Genomic DNA, 19766 nt, shown 5'->3' on the forward strand with positions numbered 1-19766 from the left:
ATTTCAAGTGGTCCTTTAGAATATGTACTCTGCATTTCATCAGATTGCCTAACACAAAGTGTTTCGTTTCTTCAGGGAGAGGAGAAATGTGGCGCAATAAGCTAAACTTTGGCTGTTAAGCCTCAGGTTTGGGCAGGCCTGGTAATTTTCCAGGACTGCTTAAAAAAAAGAAAAAGAAAAGTAAAACCATAAATAGTTAGCTCAGTAGGGAATTGCATAGTCCAGGCTTCCTCAACCTTGGCCCTCCAGCTGTTTTTGGCCTACAACTCCCATGATCCCTAGCTAGCAGGACCAGTGGTCAGGGATGATGGGAATTGTAGTCTCAAAACATCTGGAAGGCCAAGGTTGAGGAAGCCTGGCATAGTCCTTCATACAAGCTGCAATTCCTTCTTTTGCAGTCAGTGGTATGAACAGGCTCAAGCTGCATCTTCCTAGTAGAGTAGCATAATATAATTAAGAGATCCTTTTTCACGTTGTTTGCAGCACAGTAGATCAATATACAGTAATCTACTGGTGCATTGTCACCCCCATTGTGGGTATCATTTGGATCTTCTGCCACAAGTACCAAAACATCTTGAGTCTGCCTTCCCTGATTGGTCTGTTTTAACCTCTTGCAGCATCACTGTTCCCAGCCCACCAACCAAAACATCAGCACTGATTAACTGTAAAATGGCTTGTGACAAACTTATCTTCTAGATGGAGATCTTGCAGATTTTTCAGAACTCTGACCTACACGTCCTCCCCTCTGCTCATTTCCCACCCTCTGATTTGATCACATTACATAAGAGCTAGCAATGGGTGCATGAGGGAAGTCTACACAGTATTCCATCAAGTGCAAGTTAAAAACCAGTACTCATGGAAAATCGGAATTTAAGGTTCTCTGTAAGCTCTTAGTAAAAGAGAAAGCCTTTGATGAAACATTTGATGAAATCATTTTGTGCACAAATTCAATTGTTTATTTTTTAGTATGCTGGCACTTGACTCCAATTAGGATTAAATGTAAGGCATCTGCTAGTCGATGCTGGACAGATTATAGCAAATCACATGTGGAGTAATGGGAAAAACAAAATCCAACCATTTTTGACTAAGGGTAATCCTTTACGAGAAGACAGGAGTGCCTCGCGTGCTCTGGTCTATGGGGTCATGAAGAGTCGGACACGACTAAATGACTAAAAAACAACAATAACAACAAGTGTCCATCCTGGAATAGCATAAAAAAAATACATGCTACCCCACTCCAGTAGCTTTTATCAAAACCAGCACCTTAAATTGAGCCTAGAAACTAATTGGCAGCCAATGCAGTTGGGCCAGTACAGTATTGACTAAACAACAACAACAACAATCCTTTACTATCTTCTTTAAAAATGGGTATGAAAAGGAGAGTCTAGGGACTACTGCTAGAAAAACCGATGCAGTAATTGAGACATTCAGAGTGCCAAAACAAGGTGGAAGACCAGTAATGGGGAACCTTTGGCTCTCGTGCAATCTGACTCCCAACTCCCGTCAAACCCAGCCAGCATGACTAATGGTCAGAGGTGGTGGGAACTGTAGCCCCCCAACATACAGAGGGCTACAGGTGCACCATCCTCAGTTTAATAGTAAAGTAGTTTCCCTTCTTAAAAATAAATATAATTTGGAGAGGTGATAATTTTAAAAACATCATATAATGCTGCCATTCTGAAGATTTTCATTCATTTCTTTGAGCAGTGACCTTCGATTTCCAACTATTGACTGCTGCATTTTATTTAGTAGTTAAAATTATGTGCTGTGAAATTTATTAGATACTTCTTTGGATTGGGTTATGTCTGTGTTTTAGTGGTGCAGAATTTTTGTTCTGAAATAAAACAAAAAACAAGAAGACAGAAGCATGTATTTCATTGGAGAGCCTGTGTGATGTAATGGTCAGAATGCAACTAGACCAGGACCAGCACGGCCCAGGTTCAAATCCCCACTCAGCCACTGGGTGACCTTGGGCCAGTCCCTGTCTCTAGTGAACCCGCCTCCCAGAGTCATTGAACCTATGCCAAGGAATCAAAGGCACGCATGCCTTTGTCTCGCCCCCTGCCATTAAAGAGACAAGATCCATCTTAATTCTTTACTGCTGGGAGCAGAGAACTGGTCATTTTACTGTCTCAGGAGCCACTCATGCTTTCCACAGGAGAAGCGTTTTGCTCTAGCTCACTCTGCCTGCTTTGCATGCATCCTAAATGTGCTGTGCCACAGCGCTTAAGTAAACTGATAGATACGTGAAACTTTAAACTGCGGTAGCAGTTTCCAAAAAAACAGGCAGTGGGTGTAACAGCTTTATAGAGGGCAGTGCAATGTTTATACATCTGATCCATAGGGAAAGCAGAGAGGTGGTTTTAAAGAGACAAAGTACTTTTTGACCTTAGCTGGAGCAGCCTGAGAAGCTCTGCCACCCTTTAAAATGGGAGAGCAGGACTCTCTGTTGCTAAGGGGTGTTGCAGGCGGATGGAGGAGAAGGAAAGGAACTGCGCTATTTCCCCAGCAAGGATCAAGGCGTCACATGAGGCACATGAGGAGCTGGATTAAATGGCTTATAGAATTAAGCGCTTCCGATGGCCTGACGAAAGAATGGAGAAACTTTTAAAACACCGAGGTAAACCTCCCAAGATCTGCTCGTGGCAACGGAATCCACGTTACAGCACAGGCCCGTTGTCCCTGTTCTCTTTGGCTCCCATTTAGGGTGGCTCATCTGAACATGCTGCACGTAAAGAGAAGCATTCCCTATGCCTAATGTCCAAGCTGCTTCTGCTGGCCACACACTTGTCACGTACGTGTGCTGCTGCTGCTGCCCACAGGATTCAACTTCTGGCATGCACTGACATGCCAGTGCTCCCCCCCCCCCAAAGAGTCTGCCACAATGTGCCCAAAGCCAAATCCTGGCATGGCCCCGGGAGCAGCACGTGACAGCATTGTATTTCCCTTCTGCATGACTTAGCAGATTTGTCCTCCCACACAAGGAGAAACTACGAGCAAGGCCTGTCAGAGGAAATACGCAGGGAAGTGCCCATATGCCTGTACTTTCCACATCGGCGTCAACTGTGTCATCATTGTTATTTATTACATTTATCTGTTTACTACAAAAAAAAAAGTTTGTCTCAAGTTTGTCCCCCTTTTTGGGGGGACGACACCATACACTACCAAATTAAAAACATATCAGAAAATAGAAGAAATTTGTTAACTAAAAGTGTCCAAGAGATTTTACTTTCTTGGGCTCCATGATCACAGCAGATGGTGACAGCAGTCATGAAATTAAAAGACGCCTGCTTCTTGGGAGAAAAGCAATGACAAACCTAGACAGCATCTTAAAAAGCAGAGACATCACCTTGCCAACAAATGTCCGTATTATTAAAGCTATGGTTTTCCCAGTAGCGATGTATGGAAGTGAGAGCTGGACCATAAACAAGGCTGATTGCCAAAGCATTGATGCTTTTGAATTATGGTGCTGGAGGAGACTCTTGAGAGTCCCATGGACTGCAAGAAGATCAAACCTATCCATTCTGAAGGAAATCAGCCCTGAGTGCTCACTGGAAGGACAGATCCTGAAGCTGAGGCTCCAATACTTTAGCCACTGCATGAGAAGAGAAGACTCCTTGGAAAAGACCCTCATGTTGGGAAAGATGGCGGGCACAAGGAGAAGGGGACGACAGGACGAGATGGTTGGATAGTGTTCTCAAAGCTACCAGCATGAGTTTGACCAAACTGTGGGAGGCAGTGAAAGACAGAAGCGCCTGGCATGCTCTGGTTCATGGGGTCACGAAGAAACGGACACGACTAAATGACTAAACAACAACAAAAACTGTCCATCCTGGAATAGCATAAAAAAGACACATGCTACCCGACGCCAGTGGCTTTTATCAAAACCAGCACCTTGAATTGAGCCTAGAAACTAATTGGCAGCCAATGCAGTTGGGCCAGTATTAGCATTATGTACATCCAGTCAGCAATCTAGTCACTTAGGTAATTCTTCACTAGCGGTAGTTTCCAAATCGTTATCAAAGGTAGCCTCACATATAATGCATCAAAGTTATTCAGCCTAGAGGCTACTAGAATGTAGATAACCAAAGCTGGGTTATGGAGTCTGTTCATATGGGGTCACAGCTAGAGGATTTTAAAGAGCAGATCCAGGGAGAGAGAATGAGGGCATGTGATTTTGCTACTGGCTGGTAATTTTAGGTCCTGGCAAGCATTTTAAGAAAGAAATGATGAATCAAGTTTATCTCCCAAGTAATCCCATTGACCGAAGTATACCTTCTGAAGCCGACATAACTTGAGGACTGCACCCTTAAAAGAAAAAGCAACCACTTTTAGAGAAATGTGACTGGGACAAACATTTATTTTATAACTGCTTTTATGCCAGCTTTGGCCTCTGCACTTTCCATTTCTGCTGCTGTTCTATGTATCATTGCCAAAATGTTTCCTTGGGTGGATTTCTTTTCCTTTAGACACGGTTTTCAAAAATACAAAAGCTAAATAATCAGCCATACAGCAATAAGAGAACAGATATTGCAGAAGTTGGTTTAAATGTTATTCACACCAGTGTAGACAATATGATGAATAAGGCACTGTGCCTGTTCCCTGGGAACGTTGTGTTTTTGAATTGTTTTTACATCTCTCTTTCTTTTCTATTTACCTTGCGTTGACATTTGTTGCTGAATTTCACTTGAATATAAATAAAACCCTTTTTAAAATAGTGCAAGTTAACATCTGAACTTTAAAAGGCAGAAAGAATGTATTTTAAAATGTCTTGCGCTTGGCACTGAAAAGAAAACAATATAAGCCCCTGAAAAACCTTTGGTGGGAGGGATTTCTAGAGATGGCATTTTCTTTCCGAAGAGCATGGGGTGAGAGCTATAGACCCTTTTGACATAACTGCAAGCCCATGACAATAATTCTTTGTGGCCTTGTGAGTAAATTCTTTGAATTCTGATCCCAGCCCAGGCATGAGTTCACTGGATGATTCCTCAGCCAGAGTTCTGTAAAATGGGAACAGCAGAAATCTCTCTCACAACTCGCAAAACAGCAAAACAATGTTAGGTTATAATTATTTGTCATGCTCCTTGGGAGAGTTTTAAATTCAGAAGAGATGTTAATTGCCGTGTAGTGTTCTCCTCAGGCAGGAATTGTTCACCCTCAGCTGTAGGGATCTCCCCTCAAGGAAGGATCACTTGACTAGTTCAAATAGCAGCTGATTGAGCAGCCAAAAATCACGTTGAGTCACATGCCTGAAGGCAGTTCTCAGAGTTATGGATGCACTGATGTGGTGAGAACGTTAAAGCAGAAAGCTACTAGGATAGTGAAATTACACTGAAAGATGCATGGGGAGAATTAAACAGAGGAGAACTTCAGGGACAGATTAGCAAAGCAAAAAGGGGATAAGGCTGATAAGAAACATCCCTGCTATTGGACGTGTTAAGAAAGGCAAGAGCTGAAAGAAAGGGTAAAAGTTAAACAGTGTGTAGTAGTAAATTCTGAAGTGCAGGCGCTTCCCCATGTCAGGTTCCCAGACCTCTTCTAAGACTATACGTACAACAAAAACAAACTTTTGTCTAATGCAGGCATTATGGCTTCAATACCAAGTCAACTTGTCTCTCTCTCTCTAAATCACACACATACACACTTGGCTTAACATTCAGCCTGATGACGCGTTCTGGTGGACTTGAAAGCTTGCTCACGATTCTGTGCCATTTTGGTTGGTCAAAAGTTTTCAAAACAGAAGCCACAGCTTAATTCTTAGCCCTGCATGCCAATGTAACCTGCTCCTTCCTCTTGCTTAGCTCATGTAATGGATTCCCCTCTCAGGAATAACTTACAGGTTTGATTGGCAAATAGTGCTCCAGCATAGGACATCAACACCCCTGCTTTGATATATGTGGCGGTGCTTCATCCCTTTTCCAGTATGCCGCTGGTACCAGCAGAAAAGCCATGAGGGGTAGGCCTCAAAGCCCTGCCTAAATTTCCACCAGCATGTATTTTCCTTTGGATATAAATTGAGATTGCCCTAAGAGGTATGTTTGGCCTTAGAATTTACCACCTATTTTTGGAAGTAAGGTGACAGCTAGCCTGCAGTATCCAATCACATCCACCTCTCTGGCCAAACCTAATTAGGATCTAATTAGGACTTAAGAGTTTGAGCCATCAGCAAGAAGTCCTCTATTCACTTCTTAACTGCACTCACAGCAATCCACCCCCTCAGCCAGAGTCAGCTGGGAATCTGCAATATGGAAACAATAATACCAGACTACCCTACAAGGCTCTTGCAAAGTGGTTTCATTAGTCAAAAGCATGTATTATTATTGCTGCACCCCTTTGGTGAAAACATTGATGGATGGCTATCTGAAAAGCTGTGCAAGAAATTACCTGTGTGCGTTTTTTTTAAAAAAACACACCTCAGGATCCTAGGATTCCACAGAGAAAACAGTAGCTAAAAGAGTGAGAATTAAGACAGCTTGATCTTTCCACAACTGCCAAAGCGACAGTATTTGCAGTATTTGGTATTTGGCTTTAGACAATAAAGAAACATTAACTTCTCCACAGGTGTCTGGTGCTGTCCAGCACAATCATCAGCAGATCAGGGGTGGAAGCACAAGGAACTGCCTTGCTGCGGTATGCATGCAAAAAGCTATTTTATCCAAGCTAGAATAAGCTCATAGAGGAAGGACTTGCAGAGGGAGGGGGGGCAGATTACAGCTGTACGTTACCATGACGATTGCATGAGCACAGCAACTGTGCCTGAGCCCCAGTGCATGAGAGGCTCTGAAGGACTGCCTACCCTTGTACAAATTCACCCGTTCAGTGATGCCTTGCTCCAAAAGCCACCCATAAAATGGAATTTCCTGCTTGTGCATTGACCGCAGGATTCAAGACTAGTCAGTCCCCTGGAATCTGCTTGAAATAAAGGAGCCTTCATCTTTTAACGGGAATCTGGCCTTCCATACTTGAGCAAATCATCACAACCTACCAAAATGCAGCAAAACCACCTATATTTCTCCCAGCTAATTCAGAAACTTTGAATCCAATTGTACAGACAGTATTAAGCTATATCTGTCTAGCTAGTTAAATAAGCAGCATCTCACACGTGATGCTTAAAAGAGAATGAGAGAAGCTCATGCTTCACGTTACTCTTCATGCAGAAGAGAAAACCAGGAGAGGCATTTGTGCTGCAAATGGGCATTTTGGCCACTTTAAACTGCATGTGTGAAAACAGCCATCGTTTGCACAAGAGATGGTTGTCATGGTCCTTGTCCCCGCCAATCATTTGTTGCACAGTTCTTGGAAATCAAGCTTAAGCTTGAGAGGGTGGCAGGTCTCCCACAACATTAGCTGCATAGCAGTTGGAAGGGCAGGAAGCTCAGGAGGAACGGGACTCCTATCACCAATCACCCTTTTGCATCTCCTGAACAGAGCCTCACAGCCTGCATAGCAAGGCAGTAGCCTCCCTGGTGGTGCAAGGAGGGAAATTTCAGCAAAGAGCATCAGTCACCTCCCAAGGTCACACAGTGCATCGGCAACTGAAGTTCCCTATGCCTTGTTACCACTGCCAACCCACATGCATTTACATCTTGAACTCTGAGCTGAGCTCAGTGTGATGGTGACAGACCTGTTCTGTTTAAAATGGTGTCAAATGCAAAGGGAGGATCCAGTTTTTAGAGCAAAAGGGGCACGTGGGCAAAAGGATACCTTTGTGGAAGAAGAATATGAACATAAGAAGAGTCCTGCTAGATCAGGCCAGTGGCCCACCCAGTCCAGCATCCTGGTTTTACAGTGGACCACCAAGTGTCTATGAGAAGGACCTACTGGAAACAGCGATCTCCCCTCCTGTGGTTTCCAGAATGGTGTTCAGAAACATATGGGCAAAAGGCATCAGGAGAGCAACAGAAGGGAAACCTTTTGCTCCTGTAAAAACAGTACAAATCATCTACACAATCTCTGGATTGCAACCTGGGAACCCTTCTGAACACCTGTGCCGATTGGCCAAACCTGGCACAGCTCCATCATTGAGATGCCAACACAACTGACCTGGGACAGCTCTGGCTAGTGGGGAAAGAGAACAACAAAAGGAAATTGGGGTGGGGGGATTAGAATGGATGAAGACACTCTGCTAGCGTGCAACAGAAATGGCCGTGTGTTTTACAGATTTGTATTCAAAGCTGTGACCTTGAAAACCTGGAGATCTGTACACATAGCCAGCCCTGGAGATTTAGCACCAAGGACACAGCAAAACGATGACCGATGCCTGCTCTGCACCTGCTTGATGGAATATCCCAACACTCTTAACCTTGTTTAGACTAAGATAAAGCAAACATCAGGCACGCCTCCAGGCTTTAAAAAGAAAAAGAAAAAGAAGCAGCCTAGCCTAGACATTAGTGGCAAAGTCCTATTACTTAGTCAGCATTTAAGCCTGCAGGGAGGAAGCACAGTCAACAACTTACATGCAACTTCCAGGCAAGCTCTCTGGTTCCCTGCCTAACACCACAATTGTATCTGGAACTCCGTTTTATTCTACTCCACCCAACCCAAGGGGTAAAATCAAGCACTGTTGCTGCTGCATCGAACGGGCAAGCAAACGGCATCAGGTCAACCGGTAGCTTCCTGAGCATCAGCTAGTTTATCTTTGGGAGGCTTCAAAGGGCAATTTCTAAGCTTTCTCCAGCCAAATCCAGTTAAGAATTTAGCAGGCGCTTTATGCCCTCTGGGCGATTTCGCACCATTACACTTTGGAGGACACGCGCACCTGGCACCAGCTAACATAAGAGATTTATTTCTCCCTGAATGTGCACATCTAGCAATGAACAAGGGTAGGAATTCCACCGCGATCGAGAACACAGCAGGGCGTGCGTAAAGGGCGAGCTAATCTCCTCTCCATGCTGCTGAGGAACTGTGCCTCCGGGCACACCCGCCAAAGCACTCGGCCCGACTTGCTTTCCAGAAGAACGACATGTGCCGGGACAGACGCGGCCAAGCAGGCGTGTGCCCAAGGCTCGCGAGCAGGCTCCACTTTGGAAGCAGCGGCTGTGCGCCAGCGAGATCCGTCCTTGCGCGCCGGAGCCGGAAAAAGGGCGCCCCCACCCCCAGACGCAGTTCAGAAATGAACCCCGCGGGGAGAAGCGGGTGGCCCTGCGGACGAGCCCCGGACGAAGGGCGCCCGCCTCGGCTTCTTTCTCTCTCCCCCCACCCCCGGGTGTTTACAACCTGTAGGTTCCCTCTGCGGGGAACTCGGCTCAGCCAAACGCAAGCAGGAAGCTCAAGCTGGAGCCCCGAGGCACCACCGCGCACGCTTACATGTTGCCCAGGGCTCGGCCACCTCGCCACCGGCTCCAGCGCTTTCTCCGCCTCTCCCGCGGAAAACTCGCCTCCTTCCACCAGACTGCTCGCTCGCTCGCTCGTCCCGGCGAGACTTTTCTGTTCGGGCGCCTGCTGAGCATCCCCAGGTCCTAGCGCGCCCGGCGCTTGCTTTTATCCTCTGGCGCCCTTGGCGAACCCTTCTTAGATGAGGCTTTTATTTGAAAGCAGGACTCTGCTCTGGCACGTGTGAATCAGTAATCAAAGCAGTGCCCTTGAGCAGGTGCAGAGTACCTCCTTATAGGTAAATGTTGCCACACACTTTTTAAAATGGTTTCCCTTCCACGCAGAATAAACACAGCAGTTCAGTAACATCAGGATGACTAGAGGATCTCCACACCAGGAGTGGACGATATCAGGCTAGAGCTGGACAAAGGACCTGTTTTAGTTGAAGCCAGCTCTGTACATTGGAACGCAGTGGCTTCAACAGAGACTCCGATGCTGAATGGAGAGCAGCATAGGCTGAGGCAGCCTGAGTCAATGGAGCAGGAGAAACCCTAGCAGCAAAGTGTTAACAAAGTGCAGAGTCTCCTCTTGCCATCTCATGACCTTCATTTCCTGTTTGGGTGCAGATAGCTTGTAGCCTCTTGCCCTCTCTTACACTCTGGAAATCCTGATGCAGGAGGCCCTGCTTCTGAAGGGAAGAGGTGTGAGCACAATTGAATTTCAAAAGAGAGGTGCCAGAATCTCACCTGGAAGCTCCTATACCCTTAATGCAAAAACTAGGAGGGCTGCCAGCAGAGAAGGAAAGGTATAGGCCTGTTTGTTCATCCTTGGACCAATGGCAGCTCTCAAGGGTATCAGGCTCCAGTTCTTTCACCTCACCTGCTCAACCTTTTACTGGAGATGTGAGGCAGGGGGTGGGCTTGGTACCTTCTGCATGTGAAACATGTGCTTGAGCATTGAGCCAGGCTCCCTTTGTTTCCAAGGTTAATCAACACTATGGACAGCCATGTAGACTTGGTTCAGAGGCTTTACATTAGGGGTTATCAGTACAGTACCTGCCTTTTCTTGACGTCCATCAGTTCCCCTCCACTTGCTGAAATTAGGCTTGAAAGAAGCATTCTGTTGTAGCCAAGGAAACAGGATGAGATGGGTGTGTGGTGCCTGCAAATTTGCCATCAGGCTCCAAATGTTTGGTGACTCCTAGCCTATATGCACCACCACTTGATAAGCAGGCCCTGGGCCTAAATTAAACTGTAAGAATATAAGAAGTGGCTGCGGTGTTACTATGGCATTTCCACACCTCTAGTGGCACTGTCAGAATGCGCACACCTTTTGGACCAGTGTCTTTGCGGAAATGGAATTAATGTAAAACACAAAACATGACCACGTCAACTTCATTAGTGCTGTTAGGGATAACCAACCAGCTTTTATGTTATAAATAATTGCTGATAGCTCTGATAGCGGTGGCGCGTTTAGAATTTGCCAGGTGTTTGCGTTCTGCAGATGGACTATTTGTTGACTCTTGGTATACTTATGTTTGGACAGTGGTGCTAACAGAGGAAAATGACACGTCAAATACATGCTAAGGGGAAATCAGACCCATTATCCCTCTATGCAGCTTGGCAACCATTCACCTCACACAGAAGCAGTGGGATGGCCAGATATGGAGACCACCTCAATCAAACAGAGGACTTTGGAAAGACTTAGTAGATTGAAGCCGTTATGATTTGCCATGGTCTGTGCTTGTGCACAAACTTTCATACCCCTTTGATGCACCTTGTACTCTCTAAGTGGGACAACCACCAAGTTACTTGACACTGTATTCGCTTGTTAAGGTTTGGAAAATTAACAAAAAAATACTATTTTTAAAAGAAAGAAAGAAAGAAGTGCCTGCTGGATCAGGTCAATGGCCAATCCAGGCCAACATCCTGTTCTCACACTGGCTAACCACATGCTGATGGGGAAACATGCAAGGAGGACCAGAGTGCACCAGACCAGAGAGCAAAGCTATTACACTTAGAGCCTTATCCTCCATGAATTTGTGTAATCCTTTAAAAAGCCACCCCAAATCCCCAAAGGCAGCATGGATAGCAATACAATGGTAACAAGAGAGCTGGGAAGTTAGTATTCTATAAACCTAACACAAGCCACTGACTGGCCACACAATGATGACTCTGCAAAACTATACTATGGATCTAGGGTCCTGCCCATGAAGATGCTGCAGCCACCACTCTAGAGTTCTCACCCATGACTAGAAGCAGCACTCCAGAGTCTCAAGAAGAGATCTGTCTTTGCTCTGGTAAACAGAAATGCTTTTAAAGTAGTGATACTAGCAGTGAATCCCAGACTTTATATATGTGATGCATCATGTATGTTCTCTACTTTTAGACTGATGCATTCCTGGAGTGCACAACTCTGGGGGGGCCAAACATGTGCCACATAAATGTGTAGTCCTGAGACTGCTTTTGCTACAACAGTCTCACACACCTAATCCCTCTGGAATTTTCCATGCAGGCATTTATAGCTTGCAGCCTATTGATGTTGTTTGAAACAGGCCGGCCCTATCATTAGGTAAGATTGAGGTGGGTGCCTCAGGCAAGTGGTACTGGAGGACAGAGCCTGCCCTGCACCCTCTAAGCTGGCCTACTGCCACCAAGGGCAGTCAAGGACACAGACTCACTGCCAATGTTGAAATCAGTATTAAATTGCCAGGCTGGTTGGCTTATATGGACAGATCTTGTCCTTCACCTCTTGCAACAAACTGCCTTTTGTTAACCCTAGGAAAATTGGGTTTTCAAACATATAATTGAACCTCCTAGCTCCCATGTGTGTCACACACACACACACACACACACGCCATGGTGTGATTCTGGAGAAAAATAATGAACAGGCAAAAAAATTAACTGCATCATTTCCCACTACTTCCCTGTTCTTAACTGCCCTCATGTACAAAGCAGCTTTTCAACCCTTAATAGGGTGTTCACTACAATTACTGTACATGCATCTTTCTATAACATCTAGCGAGGCATAGGTGCTGTAACTCAGAACTGCACCAGACCAGAATATAGCCAACAAAACTGCAGTGCAGACGTGCTCCATGTTTTTCATGCTGCACTCCTAGGTTCACAATTCTGCATATTCAGATTCATATATTGCCTATCTCACTACTTCATCTTTTCAGATATAAAAAAACATTTCCATCTGCAGATCTTAAGAGGCTGAACCGCCTTCATTAGATGGTTAAAGATAATTAAAAGCCCCTGCCTTTTAGAGTGGAGCTGCTTCCAGCTCTCCAGGAAACCAGTGCCAATTTCAGCTTAAAGAGCAGCTCTGATTGCCATTCCACACTTTGCTCTTATGAGTGGGCTGAACAAGTTGTCACTGACAGCATGAGACGATTAAACAGGTGTGGCCCACTGCTGGTTGCTTAAAGGCTTCCTCACATTTGATATTTATTATTATTACTACTACCACTACTACTACTACTACTAGTATTATTTATACCCTGCCCATCTGGCTAGGTTTCCCCAGCCACTCTGGGTGGCTCACAGCACATATCAGAACATACTAAAATGTCCAACATTAAAAACTTCCTAATACAGGGCTGCCTTCAGATGTCTTCTAAAAGTCAGATAGTTGTTTATTTCCTTGACATCTGATGGGAGGGCGTTCCCCAGTGTGGGCGCCACTACGGAGAAGAACCTCTGCCTGGTTCCCTGTAACCTCACATCTTGCAGTGAGGGAACCAACAGAAGACCCTCAGAGCTGGACCTCAGTATGATGTTTGATGTTTTATCGTGTTTTTAATATTCTGTTGGGAGCTTCCCAGAGTGGCTGGGGTATAAATAATAAATTCCCTCCCTTCCTCCCATTTGAGAACCCGCCACCATTAAAGGGACAAGCCACCTGTTGTTTTCCAGATATCATTGGACTACCACTCCCATCGGCCCCAGCCAGCATTGCTCAATGGACAAGGAGTGCCAAGTGTGCTAAGGAGCCTTAGAGGAGGGTTATTCAGCAGCAGGTTCACTGACAGACAGTTAAATAATAACTCCGTAAACTCTATTACACTTTGAAGGAAGGCACACAGACAGCCAACTGGTCTTTTAATGTGGTGTTAATGTCTCTTGAGGAGATGCAACTGACTATTTAACAAGTCTCATTTGCTGCTGCATTAGGCATCTTAGTGCAGGAGAAAAGAAAGCAAACAATAAGGTTTCTTGCGCCCACGCACACACACACACACACAGTGGAGAACTCACCCTGTATTTCTGAACCATAAAAAGGGTAGGTACAGAAATTGTTCTTTTTGAGGTGCAACCCCCCCCACAAAAAAACTAGTTCCAAAAGCCTCCACAAACCTTAATCCATGCCCATTCTAAATTAGTAATGTACCAATTAGTAATGTGTTTGCAGGGCAGCGGCTGAAGAAGGAGCCAAAAGGGGTTCCTTGTGTGTGTGATTCTTGTGGCTGATTAGCTGCTTTCCCTGGTCAAAGGTCAGAGGGGGCAGGGTTTCTGTTGAGGCAGGTGATTAGCTGTGGGAGGAGCTTATCAGTGTTTGCAGGGCAGTTTGAACCATCTTTTAGATTTAGGGGAGCTAGTCTCAAGCCCAACAACACATTCTCAAGATGGAGGGGGAGGGAACAGCTGCAGTCGCCTGCGGTTCCTGCGCAATGTTTGCCATCTTGCCAAAGGTTGCAGGCAGCTTTACGTGCAGCAATTGCATGTTGATTGCCCTCCTAAAAGACAAAGTCCAGCAACTGGAGGAACGTGTAGCTACGCTCCAAAGAATTAGAGAGCTGGAGCTCTTCTTGGAAGCAACAGAGCACACCGTCTCCACCAAGGAGGAGACAAGGGACTCCCCTGAGAAGGAGGCTAGTTCACCAACACAGGAGCCCGATATGTGGAGAAACGTGACTCAAAGAAGTAGGAGGCCCAGGGTTCGCTCTGATTGTCTAGAAATACACAATCGCTTTGAGGTCCTCTCCCCTAGCATGGAAGACGAAGAGCAGACTCCATTTGAGGATCTCTCCCTCATTACAGTCGATCACGTATATGAAGATGAGCAGCAAAGTCAGTCCTCAGGGAATGTGCAGGCGACCTTGGAATGGACCGCTCACGGAAGAACCCTGACCAAACCTAAGAGAAGGCGTGTAGTGGTGATAGGGGATTCCCTACTGAGGGGAACAGAAGCAGTGATCTGTGGGCCTGACAAGATGTCTCGGGAAGTGTGCTGTCTCCCCGGGGCTAAGATCCAAGATGTAACTGAACGACTGCAAGGAATCATAAAACCCACTGACAAATACCCCTTCCTCTTGGTTCATGTGGGAACCAATGACACTGCAAGCAATAGCCTCCAGAAGATCAAAAGAGACTACGAGGCTCTGGGCAGGAAATTGAAGCAATTAAATGCACAAATCGTCATCTCATCTGTCCTCCCAGTTGAACGACGTGGCCCAGGGAGAGAGAGGAAAATAGTGGAAGTAAACAGCTGGCTTCGCAAATGGTGTAAACAGGAACGGTTTGGATTCTTAGATCACGGACTGCAGTTTCTTGAGGATGGACTTCTGGCAAGCGATGGGCTGCACCTCACAACGGTTGGGAGGAATGTTTTTGCCAAAAAACTAAGAAACCTCATCAGGAGGGCTTTAAACTGACTAATGTGGGGGAGGGAGACAGTGCTCCTGAAGGTAGGAGTCTATTAATTGATGAAGATGATCATCCAAATGTCATAGACCAAATGGAGCAAACAGCAAGCAGACCTAGTGGTGGGAGGAAAAAATCCTTAAATAAGAGACACGGGGGAATGACTAATGGACTTCAATGTCTGTACACTAATGCACAAAGCATGGGAAATAAACAAGATGAGCTTGAGCTCTTGGTACAGCAAACTAAATATGACATAATAGGCATCACTGAAACATGGTGGGATAAGTCCCACGATTGGAATGTAAAAATGGAGGGATACAATCTATTTCAGAGAAACAGACCAGACAAGAAAGGAGGAGGAGTGGCGTTATATGTCAGGGATGTGTATACCTGTGAAGAGATCCGAGATTTAGAACCTCAAAGCCAAAGCGAGAGCATTTGGGTCAAAATTAAGGGAGAGAAGAATAACAGTGACCTCGTTGTGGGAGTTTACTATAGATCCCCAAGCCAAACGGAGGACATAGATGATGCCTTCCTGGAACAGATGGCCAAGCATGCAAAAGGAAGGGAGATAGTAGTAATGGGGGACTTCAATTACCCAGATATTTGTTGGATGTCAAACTCAGCCAAGAGCATAAGGTCAAACAGATTCCTCACTGGCCTTGCAGACAACTTCATTGTCCAGAAAGTGGGAGAAGCAACAAGAGGAACAGCCATTTTAGATCTGGTCCTAACCAATGTCGATGACCTGGTTAATGGGGTAGAAGTGGAAGGATCATTAGGCGCAAGTGATCATGCTCTTCTGAAGTTTACTATACAACGGAAAGGAGCAGCCAAGCATACTAGGACTCAATTTCTTGACTTTAAGAAAGCCGACTTCATAAAACTTAGGGAAGTGCTGGGTGAGATCCCATGGACAGTAATACTAAAAGGAAAGGGAGTTCATGATGGCTGGGAGTTTGTTAAGAGGGAGATAGTAAAAGCACAACTTCAGGCAATACCAATGAGATGGAAACATGGAAGGTGCCTAAAGAAGCCAGGGTGGCTATCTAAAGAACTTTTAACTGAGTTAAGATTAAAAAAGGATGTGTACAAAAAATGGAAAAGGGGGGAAACCACCAAAGAGGAATTCAAACAAATAGCCAGCACGTGTAGACACAAAGTCAGAAAAGCTAAAGCACAGAATGAACTCAGGCTTGCTAGAGAGGTTAAAAGCAACAAAAAAGGCTTTTATGGGTATGTTCGTAGCAAAAGGAAGAACAAAGAAACAGTGGGGTCACTCAGAGGAGAAGATGGTGAAATGCAAACAGGGGACACAGAAAGGGCTGAACTCCTCAATGCCTTCTTTGCCTCAGTCTTCTCCGATAAAGAAAACAATGCCCGACCTGAAGAATTTGGAGGTAATGATTCAGCAGTGGAAACACAGCCCAGAATAACTAAGGAGATAGTACAAGAATACTTGGCTAGTTTAGATGTATTCAAGTCTCCAGGGCCAGATGAACTGCATCCAAGAGTATTAAAAGAACTGGCAGATGTGATCTCAGAACCACTGGCAGTCATCTTTGAGAATTCCTGGAGAACAGGCGAAGTCCCGGCAGACTGGAGGAGGGCAAATGTTGTCCCTATTTTCAAAAAGGGGAAAAGAGAGGACCCAAATAATTACCGCCCAGTCAGTCTAACATCAATACCAGGGAAGATTCTGGAGCAGATCATTAAGCAAACAATCTGTGAGCACCTAGAAAGGAATGCTGTGATCACCATGGAGTACTGTGAATGGAGTACTGTGTCCAGTTCTGGGCACCACAGTTCAAGAAGGACACTGACAAACTAGAACGTGTACAGAGGAGGGCAACCAAAATGGTCAAAGGCCTGGAAACAATGCCTTATGAGGATCGGCTAAGGGAGCTGGGCATGTTTAGCCTGGAGAAGAGGAGGTTAAGGGGTGATATGATAGCCATGTTCAAATATATAAAAGGATGTCACATAGAGGAGGGAGAAAGGTTGTTTTCTGCTGCTCCAGAGAAGCGGACACGGAGCAATGGATACAAACTACAAGAAAGAAGATTCCACCTAAACATTAGGAAGAACTTCCTGACAGTAAGAGCTGTTCGACAGTGGAATTTGCTGCCAAGGAGTGTGGTGGAGTCTCCTTCTTTGGAGGTCTTTAAGCAGAGGCTTGACAACCATATGTCAGGAGTGCTCTGATGGTGTTTCCTGCTTGGCAGGGGGTTGGACTCGATGACCCTTGTGGTCTCTTCCAACTCTATGATTCTATGAAAATGTTCTATGAAAATGTTCAATTTGCCCAAGAAATAATTCCTCCGCTCTGGACTCTGCTGCAGACTTTAGGACTGACTCAGGTTTGCTGACTATCCAGAATAATCCTTGGCCTGGCCTCCGTGTGTGTGTGTGTGTGTGTGTTGACATGTGCATTTTACAGCAGATTGACCTGCAGAAATCAGGAGATTACACATTATCCCCTGCTAATATCTGTGAAGGCACCAGGTCAAGTTAAAAAAACAAAAGGCAACCCTATATGCCTGCGTAAATAACATAGTCAGGATAATTGGTACTGAGAAAGCACTTCCTTTTTTGATCCCATCATGAGCCATGCAAACATTTGTTAGGAAGGAAGAGAAGCAACATGAGTCTTCCACAAACCCCTGCCTTGAATACAAATACAGTATTAATATGTATGTGCCTGGGAATGTATTACCTGATTTCCTATAGTAGCTTGTATGTCAAACAAAGGCTGTGCTCTGTGCTTGTAGAGAAAAAGCCCATGGTAGTTGGAATATACTACCCTGCAACAGTATGAATGAGGTGGGGTGGTTTTTAACTTTAATTTTCTTTCTCCCTGAAGACCTTTGACCCTTTCAGCTGCTATTCCCTGGGGTTGCTGCCCCTATCAGGGTTGAGTTAAATGGCATAGGGGGCTGAGGAATAAGGGATTGTTTCACTGTGCAGAGCCTACCAGTCCCACCTCTCTCACCCGACCTCCTTGGGATAAGAGAGCAAAGTTCAAGCAATGGTGCAGCATAACAGTGTGTCCTGGTAGCCATTGGGCCCAGTCCTGGGAAGGTTCAAGCGCTTGCATGCAGCCACAAATCCCACTCCTGGGCTGAGGAGAATGAGCTGGCATCTCAGTCTTTCTTCCCAAAGAACTTTCTGAAGACAGATTTGTTCTTCTGGCGAGGCGAGGCGCCTTGGCTCCTCTCGCCCAAGGTTTCTCGGGCGCCACCAGGAGAGGCGATGAAGGAATGGCAGCGAGGCCTGGGAGGAGTCGGTACCTGCTCTCCAATGTACAGAGTGACTGAGTAGCTGCTGCCAAGGCCCAAGGGTTCCTTGGACACTGACAAAGGTGTGATCTTCTGGTACGTAGCTGAAAAAAAGAATGGAGCGGAAAGGTTGCACAGCAGCACCATGAACTGAAAACAAGCAGCAGAACGTGCCAGAGGCTGGTTAACAGTCTGTGGTACACACAGTTGTTTTACTCCAGAGATTCACATTCATCCCATCTCTTAAGTAAAGAGAGGAGAAGAGAATTCAGGGCAGTGTTTGAACTGAGGCGTATTATGCCTCTGCCCCAGGACCTTTTCTGGTGCCAAGGCTCAGCCATGGAACATGTGATGTACTACTACTACTACTACTACTACTACTACTACTACTACTACCAGACCACCTTGTCTCTGAGTATGTTCAAAATATGCTTTCTCCTCACCAAGGAAGGCCTACCTCCACCCACAACATATTTAGGTACAATGCACAGTTCTGGTCATTATCGTTCAAGCCCTAAATGGCTTGGGACGAAGACTGTATTGTCCATACAAAACTGTCCCATTTTCTACATGCTGTGGGAGAGGCCTTTCTTTGTGGTGTCTGTCCCCCCCACAAAGTGGGGACAAGAGAAAAGGGCCATTCCTGTTGTAACTCCCAGGATGTACAATTCCAAGGCCTGTAAGATTAAGCACACACCATCTTTGTTTACTTTCTGGCCGTTGCTTGCATACTTTATTGTTTCTGAGGGTCTGCATTTTATGCGATTCAGGCCCTCCAGAAAATTGTAATATTGCTGTTTCTTCTTCTTTTAAAATGCGACTACTTTCAGTTTGCGGGAGCGGGGGCGAGGAACAAGGGATATGCTATACATATGTAGTGTCTGCACAGCCTACAAAGGTAACAAGCTTCAACTTCAGACATGTGCCATTGAGTCAAAAGTGTGTTGCTGACACCTAATGGCGACATTAAGCAATGAACTTGTTCCTTTGAGAATAACCGTGCTTTGAATGAATGCAGCCAAGCACTGAAAATAGCATAATGATATCATGCTGGGTACACAACAGACTGGATTTAGTCAGAGAGATTTCAGCTGCATTTGAACAGAAGTCAGTTGGCAAAGGGCCAAACTGAGCAAATGCAGAACATGAGCAAATGAACAAACTCAGATTTCCCTGTACAAACAGGCAGAGGGGTAGAGGTAGCCTCAACCCCAGTTAGTAACCCATTCTTCTTCAAGGTCATACAGTATGTACCTGAGGTAAAGGAATATGATCGCCTCTTGTTTGCCACTAGCCCATAGTCCTCTTCCTCAAAAATGTAAGGTTCCTGCGACCTTGTAGATGCTGTAGGAGAGCACTGCCTCAGACTGTGATCTGTGGTAAAAATGGCAGCAGATTTCTGGCTGTCTTCTAAGAGGTGAGAAAGGAAGAAATTAAGGATGTGACACAGAGGCAGACCTCCAAGGATTCCTTACTATTATTATTATTTATTTAACTGAACTTACCACATTATACCAAAGTCTCA

General features: G+C 45.4%; 2 protein-coding genes and 1 long non-coding RNA gene across 9 annotated transcripts in view; 1 reads left to right on the plus strand and 2 right to left on the minus strand.

Moving 5' to 3' along the window:
* SLC29A1 (solute carrier family 29 member 1 (Augustine blood group)) overlaps positions 1-9483 on the minus strand; it is an 85703-nt gene extending 76220 nt beyond the window's left edge. Inside the window, exon 1 of the mRNA XM_083434646.1 lies at positions 9307-9483. The gene's annotated coding sequence lies outside the window, so the exon portion shown is untranslated. The remainder of the gene's footprint in view (positions 1-9306) is intronic.
* The window catches only part of LOC310674893, a 457828-nt gene that overhangs the window by 12839 nt on the left and 425223 nt on the right, over positions 1-19766 (plus strand). Inside the window, exon 2 of the long non-coding RNA XR_014509819.1 lies at positions 618-798. This is a non-coding gene — a long non-coding RNA (uncharacterized lncRNA). The remainder of the gene's footprint in view (positions 1-617; positions 799-19766) is intronic.
* Positions 17783-19766, minus strand: part of LOC310674865 (uncharacterized protein) — a 41736-nt gene continuing 39752 nt past the window's right edge. For all 7 annotated transcript variants that reach the window (XM_083434619.1, XM_083434618.1, XM_083434615.1 and 4 more), the window contains 2 exons: positions 19496-19651; positions 17783-18345 (listed from right to left, as the gene is read on the minus strand). In XM_083434619.1, coding sequence (XP_083290745.1) covers positions 18107-18345; positions 19496-19651 — 395 coding nt within the window. In that variant the 3' untranslated portion in view covers positions 17783-18106. The remainder of the gene's footprint in view (positions 18346-19495; positions 19652-19766) is intronic.

The sequence above is a fragment of the Podarcis tiliguerta genome (genome assembly GCF_965153285.1).
Source record: "Podarcis tiliguerta genome assembly, chromosome: 3".
NCBI lineage: Eukaryota > Metazoa > Chordata > Lepidosauria > Squamata > Lacertidae > Podarcis > Podarcis tiliguerta.